The 27,595-nt window shown below is 37.5% G+C and overlaps 1 protein-coding gene across 2 annotated transcripts in view; it reads right to left on the bottom strand.

Annotated features, from left to right (window-relative positions):
• The window catches only part of COL24A1 (collagen type XXIV alpha 1 chain), a 155,693-nt gene that overhangs the window by 59,714 nt on the left and 68,384 nt on the right, over nucleotides 1-27,595 (bottom strand). For both annotated transcript variants that reach the window (XM_068199882.1, XM_068199883.1), the window contains 12 exons: nucleotides 27,443-27,496; nucleotides 26,703-26,747; nucleotides 21,864-21,917; nucleotides 19,359-19,403; nucleotides 15,467-15,520; nucleotides 15,330-15,374; nucleotides 14,884-14,937; nucleotides 14,203-14,256; nucleotides 12,515-12,568; nucleotides 5,546-5,599; nucleotides 1,106-1,159; nucleotides 345-389 (listed from right to left, as the gene is read on the bottom strand). In XM_068199882.1, coding sequence (XP_068055983.1) covers nucleotides 345-389; nucleotides 1,106-1,159; nucleotides 5,546-5,599; nucleotides 12,515-12,568; nucleotides 14,203-14,256; nucleotides 14,884-14,937; nucleotides 15,330-15,374; nucleotides 15,467-15,520; nucleotides 19,359-19,403; nucleotides 21,864-21,917; nucleotides 26,703-26,747; nucleotides 27,443-27,496 — 612 coding nt within the window. The remainder of the gene's footprint in view (nucleotides 1-344; nucleotides 390-1,105; nucleotides 1,160-5,545; nucleotides 5,600-12,514; nucleotides 12,569-14,202; nucleotides 14,257-14,883; nucleotides 14,938-15,329; nucleotides 15,375-15,466; nucleotides 15,521-19,358; nucleotides 19,404-21,863; nucleotides 21,918-26,702; nucleotides 26,748-27,442; nucleotides 27,497-27,595) is intronic.

Here is a 27,595-nt window from a genome sequence, read left to right as displayed (position 1 = left end):
TAAAGCATACATCCTTTATATTTCACCCTGTGAGCTAAGTAGGTTCTTCCCCGGTTGAAATATTTTGATATATCAGCTGGTTCAGTCCCTAGGAGGTGCATGGCAATTTCATCTGTCTCAGAGGAGCACTATATTTTGTGCACTATAGCAGTGATTTCCTTTCAAACCCTTTGTATGGAAAATCATTTCCCCTCCCAGCTCTGCTTTGAGCATGTTCTGAGGAAAAACTCACATTCAATCAGGAGATGTCATTTTATCACAGTCACTTCTCACAGCAAACTTACATTTCAAAGCAGTATTCCTACTGAAAAACAGCCTGCCCCACCAAAATTACTTATACTTACTCTTGGGCCAACTCCTCCAATAGGTCCAGCTGGTCCTACTTCTCCCTAAAAGAAATCAGGACTTCAATGATCTTGATGACAAGTCTAGTTTTAAAAAAGAAAGTCTGCAGATAACTGTTTGTATTTATTACATCATCCTAAATTTAATGTGTGTTTATCTGAGTCCAGGTCTGATAGAAACACCTGGAAACAGACCATTTAGCTTTCACTCACTCAATATCTGTCATAGAAGCCCATCATTTAGCTACAAGTCTAGAGATCTATCTTCAGAATCACCAACTAAATTATTTTTAACGTTAATTATTTTAAGCCTACAAGATATACGTTTTGGTTTTTATGATGATAAATTAAGAATACTTGATGACTCTCTAAGATGAGGAACTGTCTTTCTCCCCTTTCAGTTAATAGGGGTCTAAGTGTTTACTTAAGAGTATCTAGGAAACTGTAATTAAATTGGTATATGCTTTCTATTTCCATACAGCTAACCCCCTTCCCTCCCATGTCCCCAGTTTAACTAAAATAAGCACATACAGCTCTGGACATATATTATCTGAGATTCCACTGAAATTAAAATAAACCACATAAGGGATGCACATCCCCATAAGGCTGCTAAAAATTTTTTAAAACACTTGCCAAAATGCAAAAGAAGCTTCAAATTTTGCTTGACAACACCATACACATCTAACCATTGTTGTGTAACCCTCTTAACCCCTCACAACTTTGAAACATAATCTCTTAATTGGATGATTTTTTCATCTTACCTCAACTCCTTTGGGGCCTTGAGGCCCTGGAGGCCCTCGGTCACCCAGAGCTCCCTAAACATCCAAACAAACACAGGGAGAACGTACATCAACTGACAGTCATGTTGGTCTAGTTTCTCTCCTCTTACAAACCCGGACTAAAACCCAAAACTGAGGTAGCAGACCTAATCTCTTACCATTGTTCATAGTATTTCCCATAGAAAGCCAGGCAAAGATGCTGAAAACCAAGCATCGTAAAAACTTCTACATAGATTTTACTGAAGCATTATTCTTTTTATGTTGTGAGAAGGAAATAAGAAAATATTTGAACACGATAGAGCAACTTCTCTCTTTTGGAAGAAGTAAAGCACACTACCATAGTAAGATTAAAGCATCATCAATGTGCAGACCTTGCATTAGGGCAGTCTTTAGAATAACATGTGTAGACAACAATGCGATGGAAAGAAACTACAAAGTGAATTTAGACCACTAGCTTGTCCAAAACCACTTGTGGTTTTCATCCCTTACTTTTCTATTAGGATTATAATCAGCTATGCAGAGATAAAGCACCTTAACCTCTGCCAGGAGTTTTCATGACTGCTCACAGCAGCGTTTTCAAAACTTTGTTGAAAAGACTTTGCAGCTAGCAGTGTATCAAAAACCTCGGGCATCCCAATTACAATGGGATAATTGGGAAAAGCACTTGACCTGGCATAGTACTGCAAAAAAAAGTGTAAATGTATTAATATTCTGGGAAACCTAAGCTTAACAATATCAGATAAAGCAACAAGAACAAAGAAGTTGCCCTTTGGGAGAGATATGATTATCCTTGGAGGAAAGCAATGGTGGAAAGTGTAAGCCTTATTAACTGTGTACTAATGAAGCTGAAGTCTAGACATTGGTCCAGTAACAATTTACACAGCAGGCAAAGTAAAATGGAAGAGAAAAATGGAGCAGGCCATCTCAAGGTAGTGAGTGTCATCGAACAGCCCATCAGTCTGGGAAGGACTGGGGGGGAGTGCTGGTTGACATACCACCACAGAAGTGACACGAGGGTCTTCAGCAGTAACTAAAATATCACTAGATAAGTAATATTCTCCTATGGTTGGTAATGACATTTTCTCATTGGCATAACTGTTGTTTTATTCTAACAGCAAAGCCCATTGGGAGATAAGGATTTCAGAGCAGTGTAACTCACAGTGGAAATGGCAGCAGTCCTGCTACTGTACACACCCTTCCACCGCACTGAACTGAATCCAGAAAAAAATTCCAGATTGTAAACAGAATATTAATACTAAATGACATTTCCATCTCCTCCTTGGGGTTTCAGGCAAAAACAGAAAATGAGGGTAGTCAATACACATGTGCCAAAGTGTCTGGAAAAAAATGTGAGTCAGCAAATGGAGTATCCTGTATTTCACATCCATAACTTCCCAGTTGACCATCCCTTCCAGAAGAGGTGAAACTCCTAGTAATTGCTTTATTAAAATGTGTTATACAAACAAACATAAGTTAACAGGGGAAGGAAGCTCTTAGCTTCTTCCATGGTACAACACACACTGCTGGAAAAACTACAGTGGTAGTCAGCATATTCTGACCATGTTTTCCTCTCATTTTCTTGGTTAGAGAGCATAAATACTTGCAAAGAATAACATAGGGAACAAACAAAGTTATTTCAGGACTTCTTAAAAACATTTTTATTCCCTTTTTAAAAAAAAAAATGTGCGTTTTGCTATTTTTAAATAAGTGTGGATCAAGATCAACTACCTTCTAAAATATTGTTTCCAAGCTGAGTAGTGTTCTGTAGACCAAATTACATAATAAATCCTTTGAACATTGATTTAGAAAGATCAGATTTGCTGATTATTTCACTAATTTGGGGGAAACTTACAATCCAGAACTTCTACTGGCATTTAGAGACAGCTGATCACGCTCAATAGAGCTTAAATGTCCAAGAAGTTGAATTTATCCCACACCAACTGCTACAAAATAAAGCTTACCCTGCTTTCTTGGCTTTTAAAATAGGTATTGCTTCTGAGGAAGCATAAACAAAAACATGAGGAAAATAGCAGCATAGTGAGAACAGTTTTCTAAAAATAAAAACTAGAGGAAAATTTTAGTCAACTCAAGGCAGCTGGGAATTCCAAAAGCCAAACATTTCCAAAACTATGCAGACCTTCTCCCTCGGTACTGGGAGCAGTATAAGAGTTTTTCCAGTTTGGTAATCCTTTTTTTCAAATGTAAGCCATCAGTTCTCCCTGACTAGGGCAGGCTGTCTAAGCTTCTTGTCTCTAATACCAAATGTGCTGGAGAGCACTGAATCTGGTTCAGCTGTGTAATTTCTGTACCAAAGCAACATGGAGTCTCAAAATTTGTAGTTCACCTCTTAGTAACTTTTTTCCTCTGGAATCTGTGAAAAGGCAACAAATCTGTAACATATGTTTTAAACATCAACAGAATTCTAACAGAAACTCCTCGGATATAATGCGCAACAATTCGATCTCACTGAAGAAAGTGAGCAGCAGGGATTAGATCTGTTATACCATTCATGTATAATCTTGGACAATTAAATCAGAACTGCAGCTCAAGAACTGTTGTATTTCTCTTCTAGTATTTTCCCTAGACAGAGTCTTTCATCACCACAGGGTTGTTTTTTTGTTTTTTTTTTTTTTTTTTTTTTTTTTTTTTGTAAACACCCTGGTAACTCAGAAACACAAGAGCAACTGCTGCTGCAATGGTCAGACAAACTCGTTCACATAAGGCTGCTTACATTAGGCATACATGCAAATAAACAAGTTAGAAAAGAAATAAATCAGAATTGAAGGTGGAGCCCCTCTAGAAACACATTTTAACTTCTCCTCAATTTGCCCCCTCAGATAACTAGCTCTCAGCCTTCCTAGTCAATTCATGTCTGTTTTGGTAAAAGGCTCTTGCCACAGTTGAAAGGGAAGAGATACAGAAAATATCGGCTATGGCTTCAGCAACTGGATTATTTGAGATATTCTTTAGAATGATCACCTTTGGCATGGAGGTATTGTTACAGTCTTCCAGGTACAAATATGACCATCTCTTTAAACTATTTACTGCTTCCCATCCTATGTTTTCTTGAGTAGTCTGCTACAGAATTTCATAACTCTGTTGATAGAAAATGTTGTAATTTCCACGTCTGTTTATTAATAGACAATCTGTATGATATGTTCTTGGACAAATTATATTGTTGGTCTTGCACAGTTCTTTTGCCTCACCAGTTTCTGCCCTCTGGTTTACTTAAACGTCAAAAAAGGCCTTAATTTTGGTCTAATAAAAAAACTGTCTCAGAATACAGCCATTCAAGTATTATTTCTGCATCTAGTCTCACTTGACCAAGTCCTTCTGGAATAAAAATGCCCAGCAATGTACCACAGAGATAAAGCCTTCTCATGCTTTGAGCAGTGGCATTAATGAGACATCTTTCCTCATGTGTTCTACAATTTCACTTAATTTCTAACTGCACTATTATGCTTTCATTTCAAAGAGATCTGGCACTGTCTTTGGTCAAAGTTTATAATGGGATTTATTGTTTTAGTCCTTGCATAAATCAGTCTGAAATAACTGAAGTGGAATGAATTAGCAAAAAGTGCATTTTTTTTAGATAATCTAAAGATGCTCAACTTGGTTTCATATACAGATTTCATTCTGTCATACTTCTGCCTATTCACCACAGAAAATACAATGTAAAAACAGTCCCAAGGCTGATGAGTGAGGAACTTAATTGGTATTTGCCTTTCAACAAGTAGTCAATCCTTAGAGACCATTCAATCATTTTCCTCTGGGTTAATTTCTGAGCCACCTGCACTTTTTAAATTAGCTCCTACCATTTCTAATTCAACAAAAAGTTCCTATATCTACTTTTATTCTAAACTTCATTGAAAACTCTATCCATGTGAATGATTGCCTAAGTTGGGTCTAAAATCTTAGTCTACTAAAGAGCAGAAGCTAAATTATTCTGGAACAGTTTTGTAGATAAATTTTTCTTTAATTGTTATATCAATTATTTTATCTATTATTTAATCTGGCGCATGAATTTTACACATTTTCCATACTTTCAACTACTATTTCTTTTAAAAATTGTTAAAAACAATTTTTAGGACACATGGAACCTGAGTAATACAAAGATCTACATACATTTGGCATGCATTCTATTTAATACAGGTGAAACATATGCTGCTTTCTAGCTACATAGCATTTTCTCAAACTAATTTTACCATTACATGCTTCCACCTAACCAGTAATTACTCTCAGAACTGTGTGGACAGTATTAAACATTCAAAAAACTTCCTCATATAAATACCTGAGGCAAATTACCTGCATTCTGACAGAAAGATTATCTTCTCATAATGCCAGTGTCCATCTCTCAGAGCCTTTTCCTCAGAGATTAACACTATTTACTGTTATTTTTAATAGGTTTTCATGTAATCTTACCTTAGGACCTTCAGGGCCATTTAATCCAGGTACACCAATATCTCCTGGAAAGCCCTAAAGAGATCATACAGACAAATGATTTGCACAGTAGGAATGTTTTCAATGTACTTGTTTTGATTCTATTCATTCATTTAATAAACCTGAGTCACAGAAACAAGAAATAAATTTGTTCTACCATCCCAAAAAATGTCAAAATCCATTATGTTTCCTTGAAAGGACTTGGATAAGAGACAAATTTTAGGCAGCTTTTGTTAAACTCAATTTAGCAGATGTCAGCATGGATTTAATTTCTCTTATGATAAGACTTTTTATCCGCTAAGCAATGTTTGAAATTAAACCATTGCACTGGTTTGGAGGCACAAAAAAATCACCACAGAACAGCCTGCACCAGGTCCTGCTCTTATGAATTCAACTATTCTTTTCATAAACTATTCTTTTTATAAACTATTTCAACTATTTCTTTTCATAAAGTTGAGAGCACAGCTGAAGCCCTTTAATCCATGGCCACATGTTAAGGACAAGATCACTGCAAGATTAAGAAAAAGGGAAGAAGCTTTTCCTCCAAATCTGCCGTGATAATCGAGGTCTGGCAGTAACTGAAAGTCATCAGCATGTTGCATTATACAGAACAGGCCTTTGCGAAATACACTCTAGTGTAGGTCAAGCTGTTAGTAAAGAAAAAGTAAATATGCACAGGAAAGGAATCAACTAAAATTATCACTGTGAACCACTTGGCCAGTAGGCATTGACTTGGGACACCATGAGGAGGCCTCTGTGTCAGAGGAATTCAGGTACAGCCAGATTGATTTAGAAGAAATGAGAATATTTTAAGTTAAAAAATGGTGCCACTGACCTTTATGCAATACAGTAGTGAGTTAAATTTCATAAATATCCAGAGAGGATACATGATCTTACATTTGTAGAATAAAATATAGCATTGGTAATTGACCCTTTAGTTAGCACACTGCTCATTCAGTCTTCTGCCAAGATTTTGCTTTTATAATAAACTTCCACATTTCATTAAATTTTGACCATCTGAAAACAGCAAGACTGCCACTTCCTCTGAGCAAAATATTTATTACTACATCTAAGCAAACCCATGGTCTAACACTAGGAAAAACAAGTTTCCTTCTTCATTTAGAGAAAATCACTACAGATTACAATATATGCATACTTTTTCCAATAATGGAAACTAAAAGCACATACACATAACAATGATTTAAAAATCAGGTTTAGCACTTGGATGCTAATGAGTCTGAAAGAAAACCACTAAAGAGTAAAAATGGTCTGAGTTTTCAGAAGATGGGCAACAACTCTAACACTCAACATTTCTCAATACATCACAGTGGTTTCCCTTTCTTTTGCCATAAATCAACAATTACAAGCAGAGCTGTGCAACAATTCCAACATGCCTCTAGGTGGCACAGAGCATATTATTCACCGGTGACCAAGGCCCTGAGACTCACACCTGGAACTCTCCCTTGCATCACCCTTGATTTCTATACAGTTCAAAAGAGGAGGTGCTTTTTTTTTTTTAAATCCTGGCCACTGCTGTCTACTGAAATACATTGAAGAGTTAGGTCAATTCCTTGGAATTTTTTTGCTTGTCCTTTCTTAATTTTAAGTTTACTTATTTATAGACCTTAAATAGTTATCAAGGGGTGAGTTGTTTCATATATCTGTAAATATTAATGTTTCTAATGTGTGAGCAAGTGCTAAATGCTAACACAGACAATTTCCTCTTGGCAATAAACATTCCAGAAAACAATCTGCCTAGAAAAATGTTAATTTAGAAAGATTCTATTGCTTTTATAAATGAATATATCTACTTTATTTATTTATTTAAATTTTTCTAGAGGGAATTCAGTAAGGACGATGAGATGTAGGTGTGGACAAGTACTACTGCAGGTAGAACAAACATGGTATTTTGAAAACTTTTCATGTCAGGCAGTCTTAGGATACAAGAGGGTTACTGGCCTGAGAACATCAACACTAAACAATGCATTTAGAAATTTAAAATCCTCATAATTTTTATCTTTTCTGTGAAGATGGATTAAGACTTTTTTCTTGAGCACAACCATGAAGAAAAGGCAGATGCAATGGCAGTATTAGTACACTGTTTCTAAGATGTTCTCACATTAATAATCCATGAAATAAGTGTAATAATCCAGGACACAAACAGCCACTTTAGACAATTCCAGAAAAAGAATGAACCAGGAAGGAGCTCTTGAAATACCTCAGCAATGGCACTTGCCAATCAGATTCCTCTTAGTGAAGTGGCATACATCTCTAGCAATACCTAAATTTGCCATGGGTTATTCAGCAGCCAGCTCCCTGGGAAGTTACTCCAGATTAAAAGTTCATTATTCTTCCATAAGTGAAAGGCCAGGAGATTCATGTATAATTTCCAGCTGCAATGTAGTTTGCAGCAGAGACTATTCAAAACGAAACAGCTCTCGGTATTACGGCTTCTGAGGAAATGCAGAGTCTTAATTTCCATCAGCCAGAAGCCCAGCAGCTGGTAGGATACAAATTATTTTCAAAATCTTGCTACAGATGTGGTCTTTTGCCAGCAAAGCACTTTAGAATCCACTTCATTTAATCAAAAGAAATGTGGCACCAGAAAAACCTGAAGTGCCAACTATCTTAACACAAACATGCTTTAACCTTGCTGTGGGAGTGTTGCTTTTTGTACTGAACACTTAAATATAAAATTAACATATTTAGTGCTCTCATATATCAATATAGTGTTTAATTTTAAAAAATGCAGAGATGACCAAGTTGTTACTATGTTAGGGCATATCTCAGTGCCCCAGAGATGAGCACTCTGCTAAAGCTTTTGTTTTAATTTTGTTCTTCTATGTGGCTGCTAATATGGAAGAATATCATAAATATCGAGCCATTACACTCCATTTCCATGGGGAATTCTCTCACATTTGCACAATCCCACTTCCAGCTGTTCTCACATGACATTTGCCATCATCGCTGGCCACCCATCTTCATGCCTTGACTGCCATCAAGGGGATCAGGACAAGCACAGATGGAGGGGCACCATGGAGAGAAAATGTCTCCAGGGAGTGCAACAGTCCCTTCAGTTTCTCTGCTCCAATAAGAGTTCATTCAATCACAGACTGCAATTCATTTCAATGAGAATTTAGAATAAATTTTCAGAAGCAAGACTGACTGGATGTACTTCAACAAGATATCTCATTATTCATTACTAATTATTATAATCAAATCACCAAAAGAAGGTTTCTGCAAAAAAACTACAATTCTCCAATAAGTGTTTATTATTCTTCTGAAAGGCTGTGTTATGCAGACATCGACCTTTGGGAAAGGACCAGATGACGGTTCTGTGCAAAGGCAAGTACAGGGTATATGCAATTTTACAACAAGAGTAGTTCCTCAAATATATGCCAGAACACACAATTAATTCAGCCTTTAAATTATCTTTATTTCTATATTTCCTACAAATGATTTGCATGCAAGTTATTTGATGCAATATTGAAACCAAAGGCTGTGTTATCACTGCACACCTGGAATTATTTGCAAAAACTCAAAAAATCATGTGATAATGCATGTGAAACATGCACTAAAAGTAAAGTTTCTTGAACTTTAAAAAAACACCTCAAAGCAGCCACTGATTCACTTACAAAATGTGTGCTTTTCTGACTCTTTACTGTTACTTGAATGCATCCTTTTCTTTTGTAAGGCTACTGCCTTGAGCATGGAACACACCAGTCCCATACAAGTACCTTCCTGAAGGAGTAAGCTAATGACTTCAGATCCAAATACTGCACAGATGAAAAAAGTTCTATTGAAAACAACGAATAATTCTCCCTGCTTCAGATGAAACCTATCTATAACACTCTGAAGGCACATCTGAAGGGAACTATCACTCTCATTTTGGGGGATAATTAAATGCAATTCCTAGAGCAAAATTGAACTACAAAATATTCTGAGTACATGTGGAAGCCTGTTAAAGGCTTGTCTAATTTCAGTCACATTAACAATAAGCACTGCATACTTCATTGTACACAGTAAACAGAGACATTATGGGTTAGAACAGTCAGACCAGCACTTTCCAGTTGTCATGCCAATAAAACAAAGCTCTACAGAAATTTCATATTTTGGTGGTTCATTTTCAGATGCATGACAGAGCAGCACAATGTGTCAGCTGATGAAGGATCCACCCCATAAAGTGTGCACTGAGTATATCCAGTGGTTGGTGAGCAGCAGGCATTCAGGCACACGACAGACCCTGGCTCTGCAGAAACACACCCAGAAGAGGATTTGGCCTGACACTGCAGCACTCCTGCACTGAAAGAGTCACTTGGCAGCCAACCCTTGTCTGGCCACCCAGAGAGTGAGAGCCAGACCTCTGTCCCTCCCTCTGCCCTCCTGCCATCAGCACTGCAGGTCCCAAATGGACCCTGGCTAGAGGTGGGTGGCTTATTTCAACTCTGACCTGGTGTACCTTGGCTGCACAGCTGCAGAGGAAAGATTTAGGAAGCAACTCACTGGTGATCTGTATTTCAAACCACAAAACCACGTGGTGATGATCAGAGTCTGCCTGACCTGCTCTCACTGCTGTGTGCAGAGATCGCTACACACTTCAGCTGCTGGAGTGCCAGAGTTACTGCAGTTTACATGGGAAGAAAATCAGGGACAGGACTACTTAGGAATGGGAATGAAACACTCAAGTGTGTAACTGGAAAGATCAAAGGATCCCCAGTTTCTTATTACAGATGTACCCAAAACAAATGGGGACAGAGCACATTTATAAATCCCACTGTCTTAATGTTGGACAAAAGGAGAGAGGAATAGCTGGAAGTGGAGTCTGAGAGGTTCTGCCACTGGGCAGACACAGCCTTGTTCCTCCTGCTCACAGGAAAGTCCAACAAATCCCAATATAGGTTTTGGGGTTTTTAAAAATAAACTCTTTCATAGAAGGCATATGGTATGGATTGTCACATCTATACTAAATTCAAAGTACTCTCCTTGAAAGACACTAATTGATCACATTCTTCTATTTCCAGAAAGATCAAGGGAACTTTTAGTATATGATATAATGAATGTTTTCTACATGGGGTCACAGGAAGTCTGAGCATTCAGATAATGAAGCAGGAACGAGGAAAGTAGCTCTGTCTGACCTGCTAGCTGTCTGGTTTTGGAAGAAGAGACATGATCAGACATACAACAGTAAACTTTTCTTGTGGAAAAATCTACATTATTTGCTCATACTTCATATATTTGGTTGTGTTTAAATAACTTCTGGCAACCGCGACTAGCTTATTTTTATAAGACAATGTAATGGGAGGGACACATACACTCTTCAGTTTTAAGCTTCTTATTTTAAATTCCTTTCACTATATAACTTCTAATATCTTCAATTTGTTCAAAATCCTAGTATGCTGCTCTCCTACATCCCCTCTGTTTCTATTTTGCCATATGGTGACCATATTTTTATGAAGTAAAAGGTGGAAAAACCTCTTACTTTATTTGGAATTGTCTCACATGACTGAAGCTAAGAGAAACATTGCTTTGCAGTTTTAAGCTGACCATTTTGCAGACAGTTACTCAAAAAAAAAAAGTACCTGAACACCCAAGTTTTAATTATCTAGCATCATGCACCTTATTTGCCTTCTAATGATGAAGTAATTCTGCACTCCTGAGCAAGGGGAAATGCTGAGCTTTTCAGACAGAAAGATTCCCATCCATATCTGCCCTGAGGACAACCAGCCCAGGATGATCTTTTCCCCAGACACAAAGGAGCAGCATGTCTGTTGGAACAAGGAACTATGAAGGACTACCAGCAGAGGCAGCAGGGGCAGCAGGACACAGGCCTCAAGACCAGCAGTTTGGGGTTAACCTGCCTCAAGTCTCCCTTGCTGGAAGCTGTGCAAAGAAATCATGCAGGGGCCTCTTTTGTTAACAATGAAGAGGCTCGAAAAATCTGAAATCCTGAGCCATGGAGGGTGGCAGCTGTGGACAACGTGCACAGGCTTTGTGTCTTCTGCACACCTTTTGCCCAACTGAGAGAGACTTATTCTCACAAGACCACCTGGTGCTGCTACAATGCACCTTCCAGTGAGTTTTCTCTCGGTGAGGGCTTTTGCCTAATAAGAAAGGTAGGAACACAGAGCCTTGGTTTGAGGAGATGTGCTCATGTAAAGGCAGAAGAAAGATCATTGCTACTATATGTCTTCCATTCATATTTTTTTTAGAAAAGCAAAACCCACAAACAAACAAAAACCCCACCACAAACCAAACAAAACCCGAAGTACATTCATTGCAGGAAGCTGATTAGAAAGAACAATCCACAATTTCTGCTTTCATCTCTCCAGCAAATACATGTGTCTGTGTATAAACGTCTTTCTGGTACAGACCACAGCATTTTTCCTTAAAGCCTGTGGTACAAATGCAAAAAAGCACCAAAATGGGACATTTTGGAGACTGAGTTTCTGCATAGACTTCCATAGCACTAAAGAGTTCTTAGGAAACTTCACTTCTAATTCAACTGCTTGGCAACACTTCCCAGGTGACTGAGGTTTATCCTTTGTGTTTGTTGTAAGTGATAAATATGCAACCAGGCCTGGAAAATGGAAAATCCCATTTGTAAACATGTTTTAGTATTTACAAATGGAAGTGTGCCTGAGAAATCACATGAGTCTCATTCCAGGTGTACCCCACAACAACAGGATTCGGGAGACAGCAAATCCTCATCACATAAGCAAATGAAGAACTACTTTGTATTCAAAGATCCTGTACATTAATATTTTGCAGAAAAAAGTTATGAGCTGGAATATTTTGTACTTTATGTAGGAGAATGAATTCATCAAATATGACAATAAAAAGATTTCCCTAATTCAACTAAGAAAACAGTCTTTTATGAAGCAAACTCATTAACCTCTTATTTTCATAATTTAGAACCAATGTTCAATTTACCATTATCAAGCAATTCCTTACCTCAGGTCCCTGGGGACCCAATGGTCCACGGGGTCCAGGTTCTCCAACTTTCCCCTTGAAAAAAATCCAAACAGTTCATGTTTCTGATGATAATTTATTTCTAACAACAGAGGGTTATGAAGATTTTAAAAACATTTATTTACAAAAAGGCCAAAGAAATGTAGAGATTACTTTTTCACAAAGTAGGAAATTTTATATTGGCCTCTCTTCAGACACTATTAAAACTAATTCTTCATCTGTCTTTGAAGTCACAACAAAAAAAATTCAAATTAGTTTAGGACAGAGAAAATTGGGAGTTTTGGGAGGAACCATACAAAACCCCCATTAAATACATAGCTGTTTTCACAATAAGAATTACATATTATTTAAACATCCAGAAAGTAACTGTTACAGATATTGGTTTACACACTTATATATTTTAAGTATTCAATCTTAGCCAAAAAATTGGCAGTTTTGTGATTGATAACAACAAAAATTATAATAACAACTATCCATATGTAATGGTAGCTTCTTTACATACAAATTCCAACTCATCTAAAAATGGGCCAATTTCTCTAAGTTATATCTCTTCTTCCACATTTTCACAATTTTTCTGCCACCATAAGTAGATGTCACTTGAGCAAAATTAAGGTCTGGCCTGGGAAACATTTCTCTAATTTTTCACATGAATGACTTCATTGTAAATTTATTCTACAAAGATAAATTTCTATTACTTGCAGGACTGAGGTCTCATAGCTTAATTCAACATAAGTCACAAGGTTGGTCACATTCAGCTTGTGCTTAAAATCCACAACTCTTTCAGGAATAGGTTGATTCACATGCTTATCTTAAAACGAAAATTCTTGTACCTTTAAAAGCAAAAAATATTATTTTTTCCCATCTATGCTTAAGCAAATTTGCATAAGTTTATTGCAGGATTAGTGTTTATACTATAAACTCTATAGGACAAGGAAAGCATTATTGAATTTAAGGGCCCATGACATTCATGAGGTCTAAGTAGGCTTACCAGTTATTGGCTTGGTTGTACATGAGAAAATTTACACTGGAGTGAGTATTGGCAGCTTTTAATTTTATATTGAAAAGAAACAGATATTAGCAATAAAGCAGGGGAGGAAGAGCCAGGTAACCCAGTGCAGTATGCCTTTTTTGCCTCAACATCTAAAAACCCGGCAGAAGTGGCAGCAGTGCACAAATAACCTTTAAAGCTGCTAAAAATCAGTAAATACAGGGATTCATGACTACTCCCATCCCTGTGAGAAATGACTGGCTGTTAGTAATGAGATCTCACACATTCCCTCCAAATCCAGCTAGTCCAAATGGTCATCTGGAAGTTCCCAAAGCTCTCAGTGGATTTGTTTCAAATATTGCCTACATGTCCATTCCCCACACAGTGATTTTCACAGAATACCTAACATCCTAAGCACTCTATTAAAATTTGACACGTATACTGATTTTGGTAACCAAGTCTCACATTTTAGGATCTGACTCGCTCATTAACAGCAGTCACTAGAAATAAAAGCATCTTAGACCTTATTCTTTGTGCATTTGGAATTAGGTCACTTCTAGGGGATTACATGCACTGTGAACATAATCACACAAAAGTGTCAAATGTCAACAGTAGTAAAAAATATCAAGTATCAACAACATACAGTGATATACTGAGAGCAAAATTTGATGCGTAAACTTACTGGGGGTCCTGGTTTTCCTCTGATCCCTGGGGGTCCTGGTAAACCAAGAGCACCCTGAAAAAAGAAAGATAATAAATACACATGAAAATTAATTGTTGTGTTATGCTGGAAGCAATAAATTGCTCTATTTTGGCACCTGAAACAGGCTTCAAAAGAATTCTTCAGGTTGAAAACTATCTTCTAACATTCAACTTTCATCAAAAGAGTTCTCACAGGATGTGCTATTTCAGTGACTTCTGATGTACTAGCCAAACAGGAAAGAAGATTCTTATTTCTCTCAGTTTGATGATGTGAAGGAGCATGCCAGACCGTGTGCTGCTTCTAACCACAGTAGGTCCAGGTGAGCTGCAGATGAACCTCAAGGATCAAGGGAAAAATATCTCTTCCAGGAGTTCCTTAGAAAGGCTGAGATGACACCATAACCCTTGTTTGATGCCTCTCTATACACACAGCTGTCAGAGTTCTGCTTGTGCCCTTTACTTGTCTTTGTGCACACTTGTCATAACTGAGTTTTAATTTGCACAGAATTTCTTAAAAATATATTAATACAGTGATATCCAGGAAGTATTACTACTGCATTCTACTTTTGTGCAACCAACCTGCTGCATTTTAAGAGACTCAGAAGCCTGATGAAGTTGCTGAAATTGGATAATTTTGTAAAACAAAGCAGTTATAACTTACCTTGTCTCCTGGGTAGCCCATATCTCCTGGATCTCCTGCAAGGCCATTTTCACCCTAAACAATATATAATTTTATACAGACATATGTGTGTGGCTTAAAATGGGGTAGTTTTCAGAAACAGAGAAAGATTAATTCAATATTCACTATTTAAAATTAACACAGATCTTTGACAATGCAAGGTGTTGCACTGAAATACCTCTTCCAGGAAAGTCTAAAGGCACAGATCTGGATATTATTATGTTCAGTAGTGATTGTTCTGTTCAGAAAAAATCTTGTCTAAACTACCAGATCATGAATCTGACATAAATTTAAAAAATAAGAGTCAGAAGACAAAAGAAATCAAAAGGATAAAGGGAGGGCTTTGCCAAGTACATTCTGGTCAAGGTTTAATGAAGGGAGCCTGAAAGAACTATGTATCTCCAAGATAATGAAAATATTTAAATCACCTTATCACCTTTCATTCCAGGCGGTCCCACACTCCCTGGGAAACCCTGTTAAGTAAAGAGTAAACATAAATCCAATGCTTGACTATAATTTGGAAAGCAGCATGAGCACCTGGCTGTGGGATGATTAAGTACCATACCGTGGGCCCTGGAATTCCTGATGGTCCACTCGGTCCTGCTGGCCCAATGTCTCCCTATCAAACAGCAAGAAAAGTGACAGCATTTGGTGAAACAGAGTAACTTAAAGGCTCCTCACAGAATGTGGCATTTTTCTGCACCACAGAGAGAAACCAAAATATTTTTTGGATTTATTTCTTAGGGAAAATAAAGGTATTGGTATCATAAGTCCTCCATGTTTACAGTTCCCAACATCATCAGCAGAAACAAGAAACAAAACTTGCCTCTTCTCCTGTAAATTCAAGAGAAGATCACAGTGTATTAGGCAATGCCAATTAAGGAAGCTTTCTTTTGTACTGCAGCTGCACATTCAGAGACCATCACTCCTGTCCTTAGGGTTACGTAACAGCACTTCTCTATAGGCATGAAATTTGGCTTAAAGAAATTATTCTATGATGAGTAGGGCCATAAAAAGTGGCCTTTTTAATGGTCCTTTTACTCAATTTCTCATCTATCAGTGACTTCTATGAGTTAAAAGAAAAAAAGAAAACAGAGATGTGACTCTAAATATCACATGTGCAGAATCAAACTTATGTTCCAGTGGGCATGCTAACATTTTCTGTTCTAATGTACCTTCAGAGCCCTCACTACAACTCTTATTTCTGGGATTTATTTAGGCAGCGTTATGACAGGAAAAAAAAAGCGAATCACACAAATAAAGAGTCTTTAAAGATCAGCACAGCAACAGCAATAATATTAATGAAAAAGTTAAAGACCTGACTCAGAATAGTTTAGACTATATTACAAAGAGAGAAGTCTATCTACTTTCTGTCTAATTCAACCTCAGGCAGAAAAAAACCCAAAAAGATAATGTTATATCTCTATGGATATGCAAGAATTTAACAACACATATGAATAAAGGAATCATTTGCCACTTGCTGAGAGTGATATGGAAAAGACGAGATGGACATCTATGCATTTCCAGTTGAGCACACATTCATTACTCTCTGGAGACTCTTTCAGCAATGTTAGCAACCACATTCTTCTGCAGCCACCATCAGACTTATGGCTGAGTGAAGAAAAAGCAAGACCAATCTCTTAGTGTCTTAATGGTGCTTGGTAGAGCTCCCAAGGAAATTGCCACTCTGCATTGCTTTAGCTTTCCATGACTGCCTAAATGGTATATTCTCTCATGCTAGCTGATCAAGTCAATTGTTTATGTTGCTGTGTCTGAGCTGTCCTACATATTCTAGTTCAGCAAGGCATTTATGCATTCATGATACTGAATGTTGAAATGCAAACTGATGGTAACAACAGCATTGATTGGAAAATCAGAGGGATACTGAACTGGGAAATTTAGCTTACAACGGCAACAAGAAGAATTTCCAAAACAGCTTTACAACATTCAGGTTCATTAAACACCTGTCACAGTCTCCAGATACATTGAGTGACTTAATTAACAGCAAAGAACTGGAACTGCACAAAACCAAAACAGAAAATTGTTGAATTAGTTAGTCTGTCAGGTTTTTTAATCATTCTCCACCTAAAACAGCCTTGCTATATGTTAAGATACGCTTATCACTTTGGATAAAACTTGCAGATCAATAAAACCTGCAGCTACATAAACTGTGCCTTTTCCAACATTTCTATGTGACAAGTGAAACTAAAACTAAATTGCTTTTTCCAGGCAAAAAGATAAAATACCAGAAAATCAAAACTAATGGTTTCTTAGTATTAAGTGGATTTTTAAAAAGGAAAAACAAATTCAAAACTAATTCAGGTATCCAGCAGTAAACTTTCTGCAATTCTTCATCTTAGTAAAAGTCATGGCCTTGCTAAGTCTTGAAAGACTGACTATTCAGCCAGCCAAAACTCTGAACTTGGCAACAGGTTTGTATATTGAAAAAAATCATGGATGGAAGGAATTACTGGACTCAGCCTGCTGATGCTGCTCATTTTGCCATTGTTCTCATGAACAAAGACAAAAATACAAATAACTCTTGACATTGACCAGCTGGGCTGGACAAGCTACTTGAATTAATGCTCTTGGTTTCTGCCAGAAAAATATATTTAATCCCATGTACAATATTGCATGTTGTAGTAGAATAGTGTATTATTATTGACTAAGTATTTTAAAGCAAACATTGAGGGCTGTAGCTCTTTACTCAGTTTTGGATGACCATTAGCATCTGCCTGGAAAAGAGAAAGCTGAGGCCAGGGAGCACAGCTTTGGAGAGGAGGTGTGACTGAGGAACAGGGCTGCACCACACAGGCTGTACCTGGGGATGCTGGGGTCACCTGAAACTCCCCCAGGGTCTTGGTGACATTCTGCTACAGATTAAAGAGTGCAATGGTCTCTTGTAAAGAAATTCTGGAACAAAGCACAGCTCTTCCAATTATCTGACTGTGAAATAGGAAACCAGGCTAACCTATATACTGGAACCATGAGAATGAGTCGGAGCTCACACTCTAAACAACTGTTAATTTTTTACTGTTCAAAATCTAAACATGCCACCAACTTATTTCCTACCCCCATTAAACAGCTCTCATTATGGTTATATTCCATCTATGTACAAGTGGCAAAAGCTTTGGACTGGTTATAGAAAATTATTTCCCTATTTCACAAAAAATTATTGACACTCAATCTCTCTGTAAGTGACTGCAACTCAGAAGGCACATGCAGCTTCGATCCTGCAAACATTTATGCTCATGAACTCTAGGTAGGGCTAAACTGCTAAGTTTTAGTCAAAATAATCAGTAAGAGTATATTTTTGGGAAGTGACATATTTTTTAAAAGCCTCAGGTACATTTGTACAATTATTAAAGTCTTTGAGACTAAATTCCAAAGACAGTCATGTAAGAGAGAAAAGCAAACCACAATTCTAAGCAAATACTCAAGAGTGCAAGCTCCAGTCTCATGAGTGTGTCAGTTGACCTGAAGACCACAGAAAATCATGTTTGCATGATGAAAGCTGGAAGCTACAGAGCTTTCTTGACCAAGCTTTTGTTTTCACTATAGCAATGCCATAACAATCCTAATCAGACAGCAAGGGATGACTTACAGGAATTTTTTTTTGTTATGAAGATGTAATTAGGAAGAGTAACAATTGAACTCAACTACTGTGCTTCAAAGGAAAAGATGACCATCAGTGTAAATATAAACTTATTGAGTTTGTATTTCAAATCTCTCAGATCTGCAGATACCAAAAAAAACCCCACAAAGCAAACACTGGAGACAATCATGGCTTTCTTAATTCAAGTGTAAACACTTGCTATTTCTCCATTGTTAAGAATGTGGCCATGTAGCCAGACATGACTGAGACAACATCAAGAATCAGAGGTCCTCTATGAGTAAATACACAAATTAAAAAAAACCAAGAGAGTGAGGCCACTCAGAATGAAAGTCTTTCCCACCTTCTCTAGGACACAGAGCTTCTTGATAGATACAACTACTGTGTGCAACTCCACAGTGAGAATCACAGCTTTATTCTACATACTTTTTTTTAATTAATACAATATTGTAAACATGATAAAGTAATTTTTCTTAGAAATTAATTCTGCTTTGGATTTGGTAGCCATATTCAGGAACCAATAAGGACTGCTGCTGTTAAAGTATTTGAGACCATTGCACCCTTCATGGCTTTAGTGCCATAAACTAGCAAACTTGGTTATTTCAAATAAAAGACCCAAACACACTGGATCAGAAACAAGCATACAAATCCACACCAAGTATAGAAGTGCTCCATGCTGCCAACATGACAGCAGTTTTGTAGAGTGATACTATTTAAAATCATGGCTATCTAAAACAAAACCTGTTTAAATCCTTAAATTTTCTTTTTTTTTTTTTATTTTTTATTTCACAAACACACAAGACTAATGTGGCCATATCAAAGTAAGTAATAAAAGTATACTCACTCTTAGTCCTGGAAATCCAGGAGGACCAACACCACCAACAATTCCCTTTAAAGAAAGTCAATCAGATTATCTGAATTTTACCATTTAAAAAGAAATCCCAGTGATAAGCTAAAAGCAATCTACAAAGCAAGCCAGTTTTGATTTTTACAGAGTTTCCAAAGAGTGACAGCTTATCACTGTATAGAGAAATATGCTTAGTAAAATTCCTGAATTGTGGCATTAGATCACCAGATATTTGCATCATGGGAACATTTCTGCTGTTAATGTAGGAATATGGGATTTTTTTTTACCATGATACTTGAAGTGGAAGGAAGAAAAAACAATTTTTTGAGGGTGAAAAATAAATTTATTAAGAGTCCCTAGAAAAATAAGAACACCCTCTCAGTTCATAGAAAGACCTCTGCAAATTAAAAGCTACACTCTCTTTATGAAAAATTACTTCTTGATACAAACTATAGTATTTGTACTTCATACAGAATTTAAATATTCAGTAGTACTGCACTACTGCCTCTGCCACAGTTTAACTCAGAAGAGGCTAAAACACTGCTGAAAACAGTTGCTAACTCTCTTTGCCCTACGTGAAACAGATATTGCAGTCCTCCAGGTCACCATGTCTCATGCAAGCTGGGACCAACACCTGGGACCTGCTACTCAGTGGATAACATTCACAGGGTCCTGCTGGCAGCCACGGGGAAGGGGAAGTTTTATGCAAGCAAATCTAAGCCCATTCTGAAAGTGTCCAACTGGGCATGGCTGCTGGACATGGCACAGAGGACACCTTTGTGCTCTCCTTCCTCCTCGCTGCCTTCACTCTTTCCCCAGCCTGCTCTAAACTATCCACAGGGGAAGCTGAATGCTCCAGCAACATCCTCCAAGGCAGGCTGACATCCTCAAAATTGAGAGGGTGTTGTGGAAATGAAGGATGGCATTAGTCAGTTAAGCAGAAGAAATTAGGCATGGAGACAAATGCCATTAGTGTTAAGTCAGCACATGGGAAGAAATGTCTTCCCTTAAAGTTCCTGTTGCCACAGGCCTCCCAGGCAGCCCCTGGTCTCCAGTGCCAGCCCACAGAGAGGCTCTGTAAATATGCCATTAGCACTGCAGACCCCTGCAGCTGCAGCACTGGCCCCTTGCCTGAACAAGCCCTGCAGGGTGAGCTTTGGGGGAGGAGGGGAGAGGGGTTGCTGTCTGTCAAAGGAGGCAGTAAGATCAGCAGCTGTCTTGGCAGATTAGATGGAACTTGTTTGCAAATGCTTGCAGTAAAACGGGCTTCTTTGTAACGTGCAAGTCTGTAATTTCAGATCCAGGCTTTCTGAGCTTGTTTCTGTTAAAGCACTGTTCTGCAGATCTGGTGGAAAGACAATGTCTGCTTTATCAGGAATGGAGGGAGACTTGGGAGTACAAGGAGGGGAAGGAAGAACTCACCTTTTAATATTATTTGCAAAGCAGTTGGTGACACTCAAGGCCTCAGTGGGTTTTCAAGATGAAAACCATAATGACATCACCCGACATTCCAACAAGGGGAGCTTTCCCTTAGGGACCAGAAATGCGCAAGAAATTTTTTCCTGTGTTCCCAAAGGTTGACACCAAACATTGAAAACCCACACGCAAAATTAATGTAAGCTTTCTAAAATAAGTTTCTAAGATGGGCGTCAAGGCAGACCTTCAAAAAATAGAGAAACTCTGTCTAGTTGATGACTCTGTTCCACATCAGAAAAATCTTTAGACGCAAACTGATAGCAGTTTCCAAAGGAGACTCCAACAATAAAAGATGATGTAAATCAGCTGCTCTTTTACCCAGCACTTATTGCTGTTCTCTTGCCCAAAGCCTTTCACTGGTTTCTGACACCAAAGGAAACCTGAGTTTGGAGTCTGCAGCCAGTTTCCCAACAAATAGAGCAAGACTGCAAAGCTCCTTTGAGGGCAGCCTGTGAAATGACGTGACTGTGCCACAGGCTGGACACCACACTGCAAGGGTACACACTGCCAAGGACAAAGCTGTTATCACACTGATTACAATGCACTAAATGACATGCTAGCATAATTGTACTCAGTACCAGTTCAAAGGATGAAATCAACTATCAAATGCACAAGCACACAAAAGCTGGGATTTTACATGCACGCCGAATCCTGTTTTGTTAAGGTGATCTTAAAATAACGGTTTAAATAAACAACACAAAGTCATAGCTAATGCCAGAACTTTGGAAGACAGAACATTCATCACTAATGCAATGAGGACAGCAAGAGATCTGATTCTCAAGGTAGTCAGCACATGCTGCAGTGGAAAATGTGTTCTCAGCAGCTTTCTGAATATTTTCTTCCTCTTTTTTATACTTATTATAGTAGCTTCCTAGCAATTTCCATGGGAAAGTTAACAGTCCAAAATTTGCCTGTGGATTTCAAGACATTTATTTTGAGGCAAAAGTCTCCTTTAATGTTGGAGGGGAGTTAACATTGAGTTTTACAAATTTTATCATGTTAATCAATACACAATTCAATACTTACAGGACTTCCATCTGGACCAGGTGGGCCTCTATTTCCAAAGTCACCTGGAAAACCCTAAAGCAGAATAGAAAATACCTGTTCTTCATTATTCAAGACATGAAAGGTGGTCTGAACACTGAATCCCTATAGACTTGGGGAATTAAGACATCATAAATAGATTCAGGGAGTGTGATGGAGGAATGGGAAAACCAGAAAGTTTCACCTACACAGTTTAAATGAACAGAATAGTGATATTCATTTGCCTCCTAAAGTCATAAACCCAAAATGATACAACTATACACAGTGGACATTTAAGAAAAAGCAGACAATTGAATTGCTTTCAGAGCAATATTAAACAAGTATTACTTGAATTGTTCTCTTGGAGCCTGTTTTCCTATTTCTTATTTTAACTCTTTTTTTTCCTGTTAGCTTCAACAGTCACTAAAACATGTGTCCTCCTTTCCTTAACTCATCTCCAGATATTAATGGTTGGCATCTCAGAATGAGATTTCATATTCATCAGAAATCAGAATTCTCATCTTTCTAACTGATGACAAACACTTGCCTTAGTCTGCATCTAGACACTGAAACAATAACTCAAGACATAGGAAAGCCTCATTTCTTTTATGAGAGTTTTGACTTCAGAGACTAGATTATCAGAACAGGAAAGAAATCGGATTTGCCAAGTCAAGCATTGAAGCTTAAAACAGAATTTCCATTTCTTGCTTCAGAAAGTAAATGGAATGGAATTCCACCACCTTACTGCCTCTAAACTTCCTTCCTTCCTGTTAGGGTTTTGAAAATTGCTGTGCTTCTTTCAGATGTTGCCCACTGCAGAAGCACATAATTTGCTGGGGAAAAGTGATTTGATTTTTCGTTTGTTTTTTTTTTAGGGGGGATGGGGTGGGAGGGTAGTGTGAGGGATTTTTTAATTAATTTTTATCAGTTTAGTATTGCTAGGAAGATCTCACTGTCTTACTAGAAGAGCCACATGTAGCTAACTAGAAACTCATGCTACTAGTTTGAAGCAGTACCACAAAATATTTCATGACTGCTATATATTCACTGTATGAAATTAGGAGAAGGGATCTCAGTGCAGATCTACTGAGAAGTCAACATAATTTTTTAACCACAGTGTAAGGTCTATATAAGAGTTTACCAGAAAATTTGCAAAATACTAAGCTGGAAAGGGATTCTACCTGGAAAAATCCAGGCTACGGCACTCAAACCAAAGAGACTTTTCTTGGAATTGAAAAATGTCACACAGTATTATTAGAGTACTGAAATAATGGACCTCAAGAAATCAGCCACAAAAAATGTGAGCATTACTAATCTATCTCCATGGAAAAAAGGAACAAATCCCATCTTTACAATAATTTTATGTGAAATGCTCTTTGTCTTTTCACTGTTTCAGTATCTTTTTACTCCTCCATGTGTACCAGGAACAGTACTTGGAGGCACTGACCTTTCCCTTCAGTAAGACTGTGTTCAAAGCTACTGCAGCTCCAAGGTACAACTCATTTGGCCTTTTAAAGCTGCTTTGTTCAGAGGGCATCCACACAGCTGCCCAGCGCAGGACTTGCTGAAACAGGGTCTTTCCTCAAGGGAAATTGGGGGATCTACATCACCATACAATAGTATTCCAACAGTAGTCAGGAAGACAATATAAAACTGTGTCAAGGAGATGGAAAAATCATACTGTAAATCAAAGTAATTTAAGCACTTCCTAAGCCATATTTGGCTTTAGTAACAAGCCAAACTTTTATAAAAAGGAAGGCAACATTTTATGCATATATATACATGCATGCACACTGCTAAAATATGTTGAAACAACTGAATAGCTATTAATTCTCATCATCATGCATGATAATGTGAAGTAATCTGAGACAGTCTTCTGTAGAATCTTTTGGGCTGATTTTGGGTAGAGATTTTTTCTGCTTTTTCCTGTTAATTCAGAAGAGCTAGACATAGGAATTCCTCTCACAACAATGAATTTTTTGTTCCATATCTGATCACAGAACTCACAAATAAGAATCTTTAGCTGTAAGATCTGACAATACAGGTCTTCGAATTTTAATTTATGACCCTTTCCTAAACAGCATATTTGGGTTGTACTGCCTACCATTGGTAGGTGCTGGAAGAGGCAGAATTGTCATAACACACATGTATATTTTTTTGAAACTACAAATGAGGCCTCAAAGGGGAAATGAAAGGGACAGTTTTACCAGCCACACAGCATCACAAATGATACAGCACAATTTTAATCCCATAGCAAGGGTTACAGAGTGACAGATCACCCACAGTCATTATAATCACATTCTCAACAGCATATGTCTTTGAACTGATACTGAAAAATCTATCTAAGGAAGTAGAAAAATGAAAGCAAAATGAACAGTCACAAAAGTATAAAACTGGAAGTAATATAATAAAACTACTGTGCAACAACTATTTTATTAAATCAATATTATCATTTAACATTGCTATTAAGCATACAAAGGTTGATTATTCATAAGTTTAATACAAAACAGAACCTGGACTGTTTTTACAGTTACAATGAACTTGATTGCTGAATTCTTGGTAAAATTTACAAGGTCTGTTCTGACACGTTGACAACTGGTTTTAACTAATCACAGATAGAAGAAAACTATTTAAAAATCTTCCCCCACATAAAAGCAAAATGCATCATGCTAACAGGACAGAAAATGCATTAGAAATACTGCAGAACTAGCCAAATTTCATACTATGATGATACAACAGAAAGAAATTGAACACATATACTTCTACCACAAAATATTTTCTTAAAATGATATTGTATGCAAAACAAATACAAAATTAAAACAAATCCTCACTCTATAGATTCAGGCAATTGAACATTTTGTTCCATTTCAAATATGCCAGAAATATGAACAACTGTTCAATAAATCTACTGAGTAGCAGCGTTTTGTCAATTATAAATGCTTACACTCCCTCGTATGATCCACTTCTATACTTTAAAATTACTTTCCAAAAATGAGATTATACTTTGGATCTCACTTCTTTCAAAAAGATCTCTGCCAGTCAGACAGAGTTTTTATTTTCTCAAGTATTATTAGGGACAGTTTTGTCCAAAATAATAAGTTGTACACTAGAACAAAAGGTGAGGACCCTGACTTCAGGCACTGTTGGATTCCCATGCCAAATTTCTTTTAGTGACAGTGCCCTGCCCCAAAGAATTGTTAACTCCAGGGCACTGTGCCAAAAAACTTTGTCATTACAGCCATCATTGTTTTGGGGGTTAAAATAACATGTCTTCTCAAAGCTTGTGATCCAGCAAAGTACTTCAAGCTAGGTTCCCATGTGATTGCTGTCCTGGCTGGTCTCCACATTAGTAGCCTTTAGTCAAATAAGTACTTTGTAGATCATAGAAAGGAATTGGAATGAACCTTGGGATTGAGGAAATAACCATGTTACAAAGAAATCAGTACTGAATGAAGGTAATCACAGACATCCTGCAGAGGTGCTTTTGGTGCTCTGTCACCTATGTGAATCCTCTCTGAAGAGATTTATACAAACAAAAGTCCTTACAGAACATAGTCTGGCACTGACAGAAGCTCTGCTCTTACTGTAAATGGAAAATAACTGCTTACCACAGCACCAGACTCCTATGGACTGGGACAAATCCTACAGCACTGCACTGGCAGGCAGGAGCCTCACTGAAACCTGCCACAGAGACTGATGGTAGAAGGCAAAACGTGTTTCAGTGTACTCTGCTGTCACCTCCACTTCCTATTTCACACTGAACATGAGCCTTTAATTCCCATCCAGGTCCTTCCCTTTAAATGCTGCATGTGACTCAGAGGCACAAGACACCGCCAACTTCTGCAAGGGATTGATGGCACATGGCCCTTCTCCCCCAACACTCAGTGCAAAAAGTAACATTTCATCCAGATTATATGGAAACTACAATATGGTCTCATGGCAGCTTCAGAAAGAACAGTCTATAGACTTAATGTAATTTTGCTTGCCTTTCTTTATATCAAAGCCATTCTTGTAGGCTAGTGACTATTTTGGCTGGTGTTAGATCACACAGAAAGCAAAACTATTAGACAGAAGCCTCTACAACTTCCATAGCATAGATCAAGGACCAAATGATGATAATCATACTACTGCTGGACAAATTTGTTCATCATGGTAGATGAAAATCATCTGAGCACAACTGCTGAGCACAACTGACTGCACAGCTGGAGAACCCTATGGTGTTTTTCAATCTCAAACCACAAGAAAGTTAAAAATGGAAACTCCTGGATAGCTTCAAAGACCTAAAATAATATGGTTGCAACAGAAAACAAAATATTTGGGATTGAAGACACACCACAGGAAATATGTAAACCTTGATAATGTGTACTTGGCAGATTTGTGTTTATTCTCAGCTGTAGAAATATATGTAAAGTAGAGGACAGCTTTAATTTACTACAGTCTAGAAATATCAGACATTAGAAGAAACTGATTTTCATCCAACACCAGACTTATGAAGCTTGCATCATATCTGCACCTTGTGCTAACACCAATTTTACAGAAAATATTTGCGTGTTTCTGTCACCTTCTTACCCTCCTTATAACTGATATCAGTAACCTGCCACAAAGCTCACAGTGATAAGTCTTCCTCACTTTAGTGCTAATAACCTGCACAGAATCTTCAGTTCTGAAAAGTACTAATTGAAAGCGATAGGAAGTCATTTATGGACAAAAATAAAACTAACATTTTTCAGATGACTAAAGCTACAGAGTTAATTCCAGGTGGATTTAGACTGGCAGCAAGAATTGTAACAGTATTAGCATTAAGTAAGTATTAGAATCTTTTCTAAGTATTAGGATCTTTACCTGTCTCCCTTTAGGACCTCTTTTTCCACGGGGGCCTGGGATACCCTAAGAAAGAAATAACCCATTATAAATAGATTTTATTTTCTTCAATACTTAAATTCAAGTAATTAAACCTGCATTTGATTGGAAAAAACAGTGTGAGGAGCACCATTAAAAAAAAATTAGAAAATAATTTAAACAAAGTATCATAGAGCCAATGTCCTGGAGCAGAAAGACAAATTTTGCTTGTCTTTCCTGTGGCAATACCAGAACAATTATGAAAAAGGGTCTTGTACTGCTTCCATCACAGTACATGTCCAAAAGGCCTTTTTGCTCAAGTGCAAAAAGAAAAGGCTCAAGCAGAGTGATCAAGATTTACACTTCCATGGCTGGCTCTACTGCAAAGATCATCCAACAAGACATGAATATTAATTATTGTCAAAAAGAAACTGCTTTAATGAAAAATATTCATTCACACTTTGCTGAAGAAAAAAATAACCCTAACCCTTGCAGCTGGAGATTAACGCAAAATAATATCTTACAGCTGCTCCCCACTTTACTTTAGCACCAAGGCATTTCATTGATTAGACTAATTTGGTACAGCCTATTAATCTTATTTTCTTGAAGTCAGTTTTGCTTTTAACCAAAAAAAAGAGAAAAACCCAAACGAATGGTTAAACCTTGTACATTTTCCCCCATTCTAACATATATTGCATTACCACACAAACATCAACATTTCATTAATGTTCCATTAGGCCTACCCTTTCTCCTTCAGGTCCTGGTTGTCCTGCCACACCTGGAGGTCCAATGAAACCCTGAAAATGTAAGAACCCTAAAATGTAATAAATACTTGATTTTAAGGCTGCTTGTCCCTCAGTACTGGCCAGGTACACAGGGACACAGGGATTAAATTC

This window comes from Anomalospiza imberbis, chromosome 9 (genome assembly GCF_031753505.1).
Source record: "Anomalospiza imberbis isolate Cuckoo-Finch-1a 21T00152 chromosome 9, ASM3175350v1, whole genome shotgun sequence".
In the NCBI taxonomy this organism is placed as follows: Eukaryota; Metazoa; Chordata; class Aves; order Passeriformes; family Viduidae; genus Anomalospiza; species Anomalospiza imberbis.
Note: the sequence above shows the minus strand (reverse complement) of the source record. Positions and strands in the feature narration are given on the sequence as shown.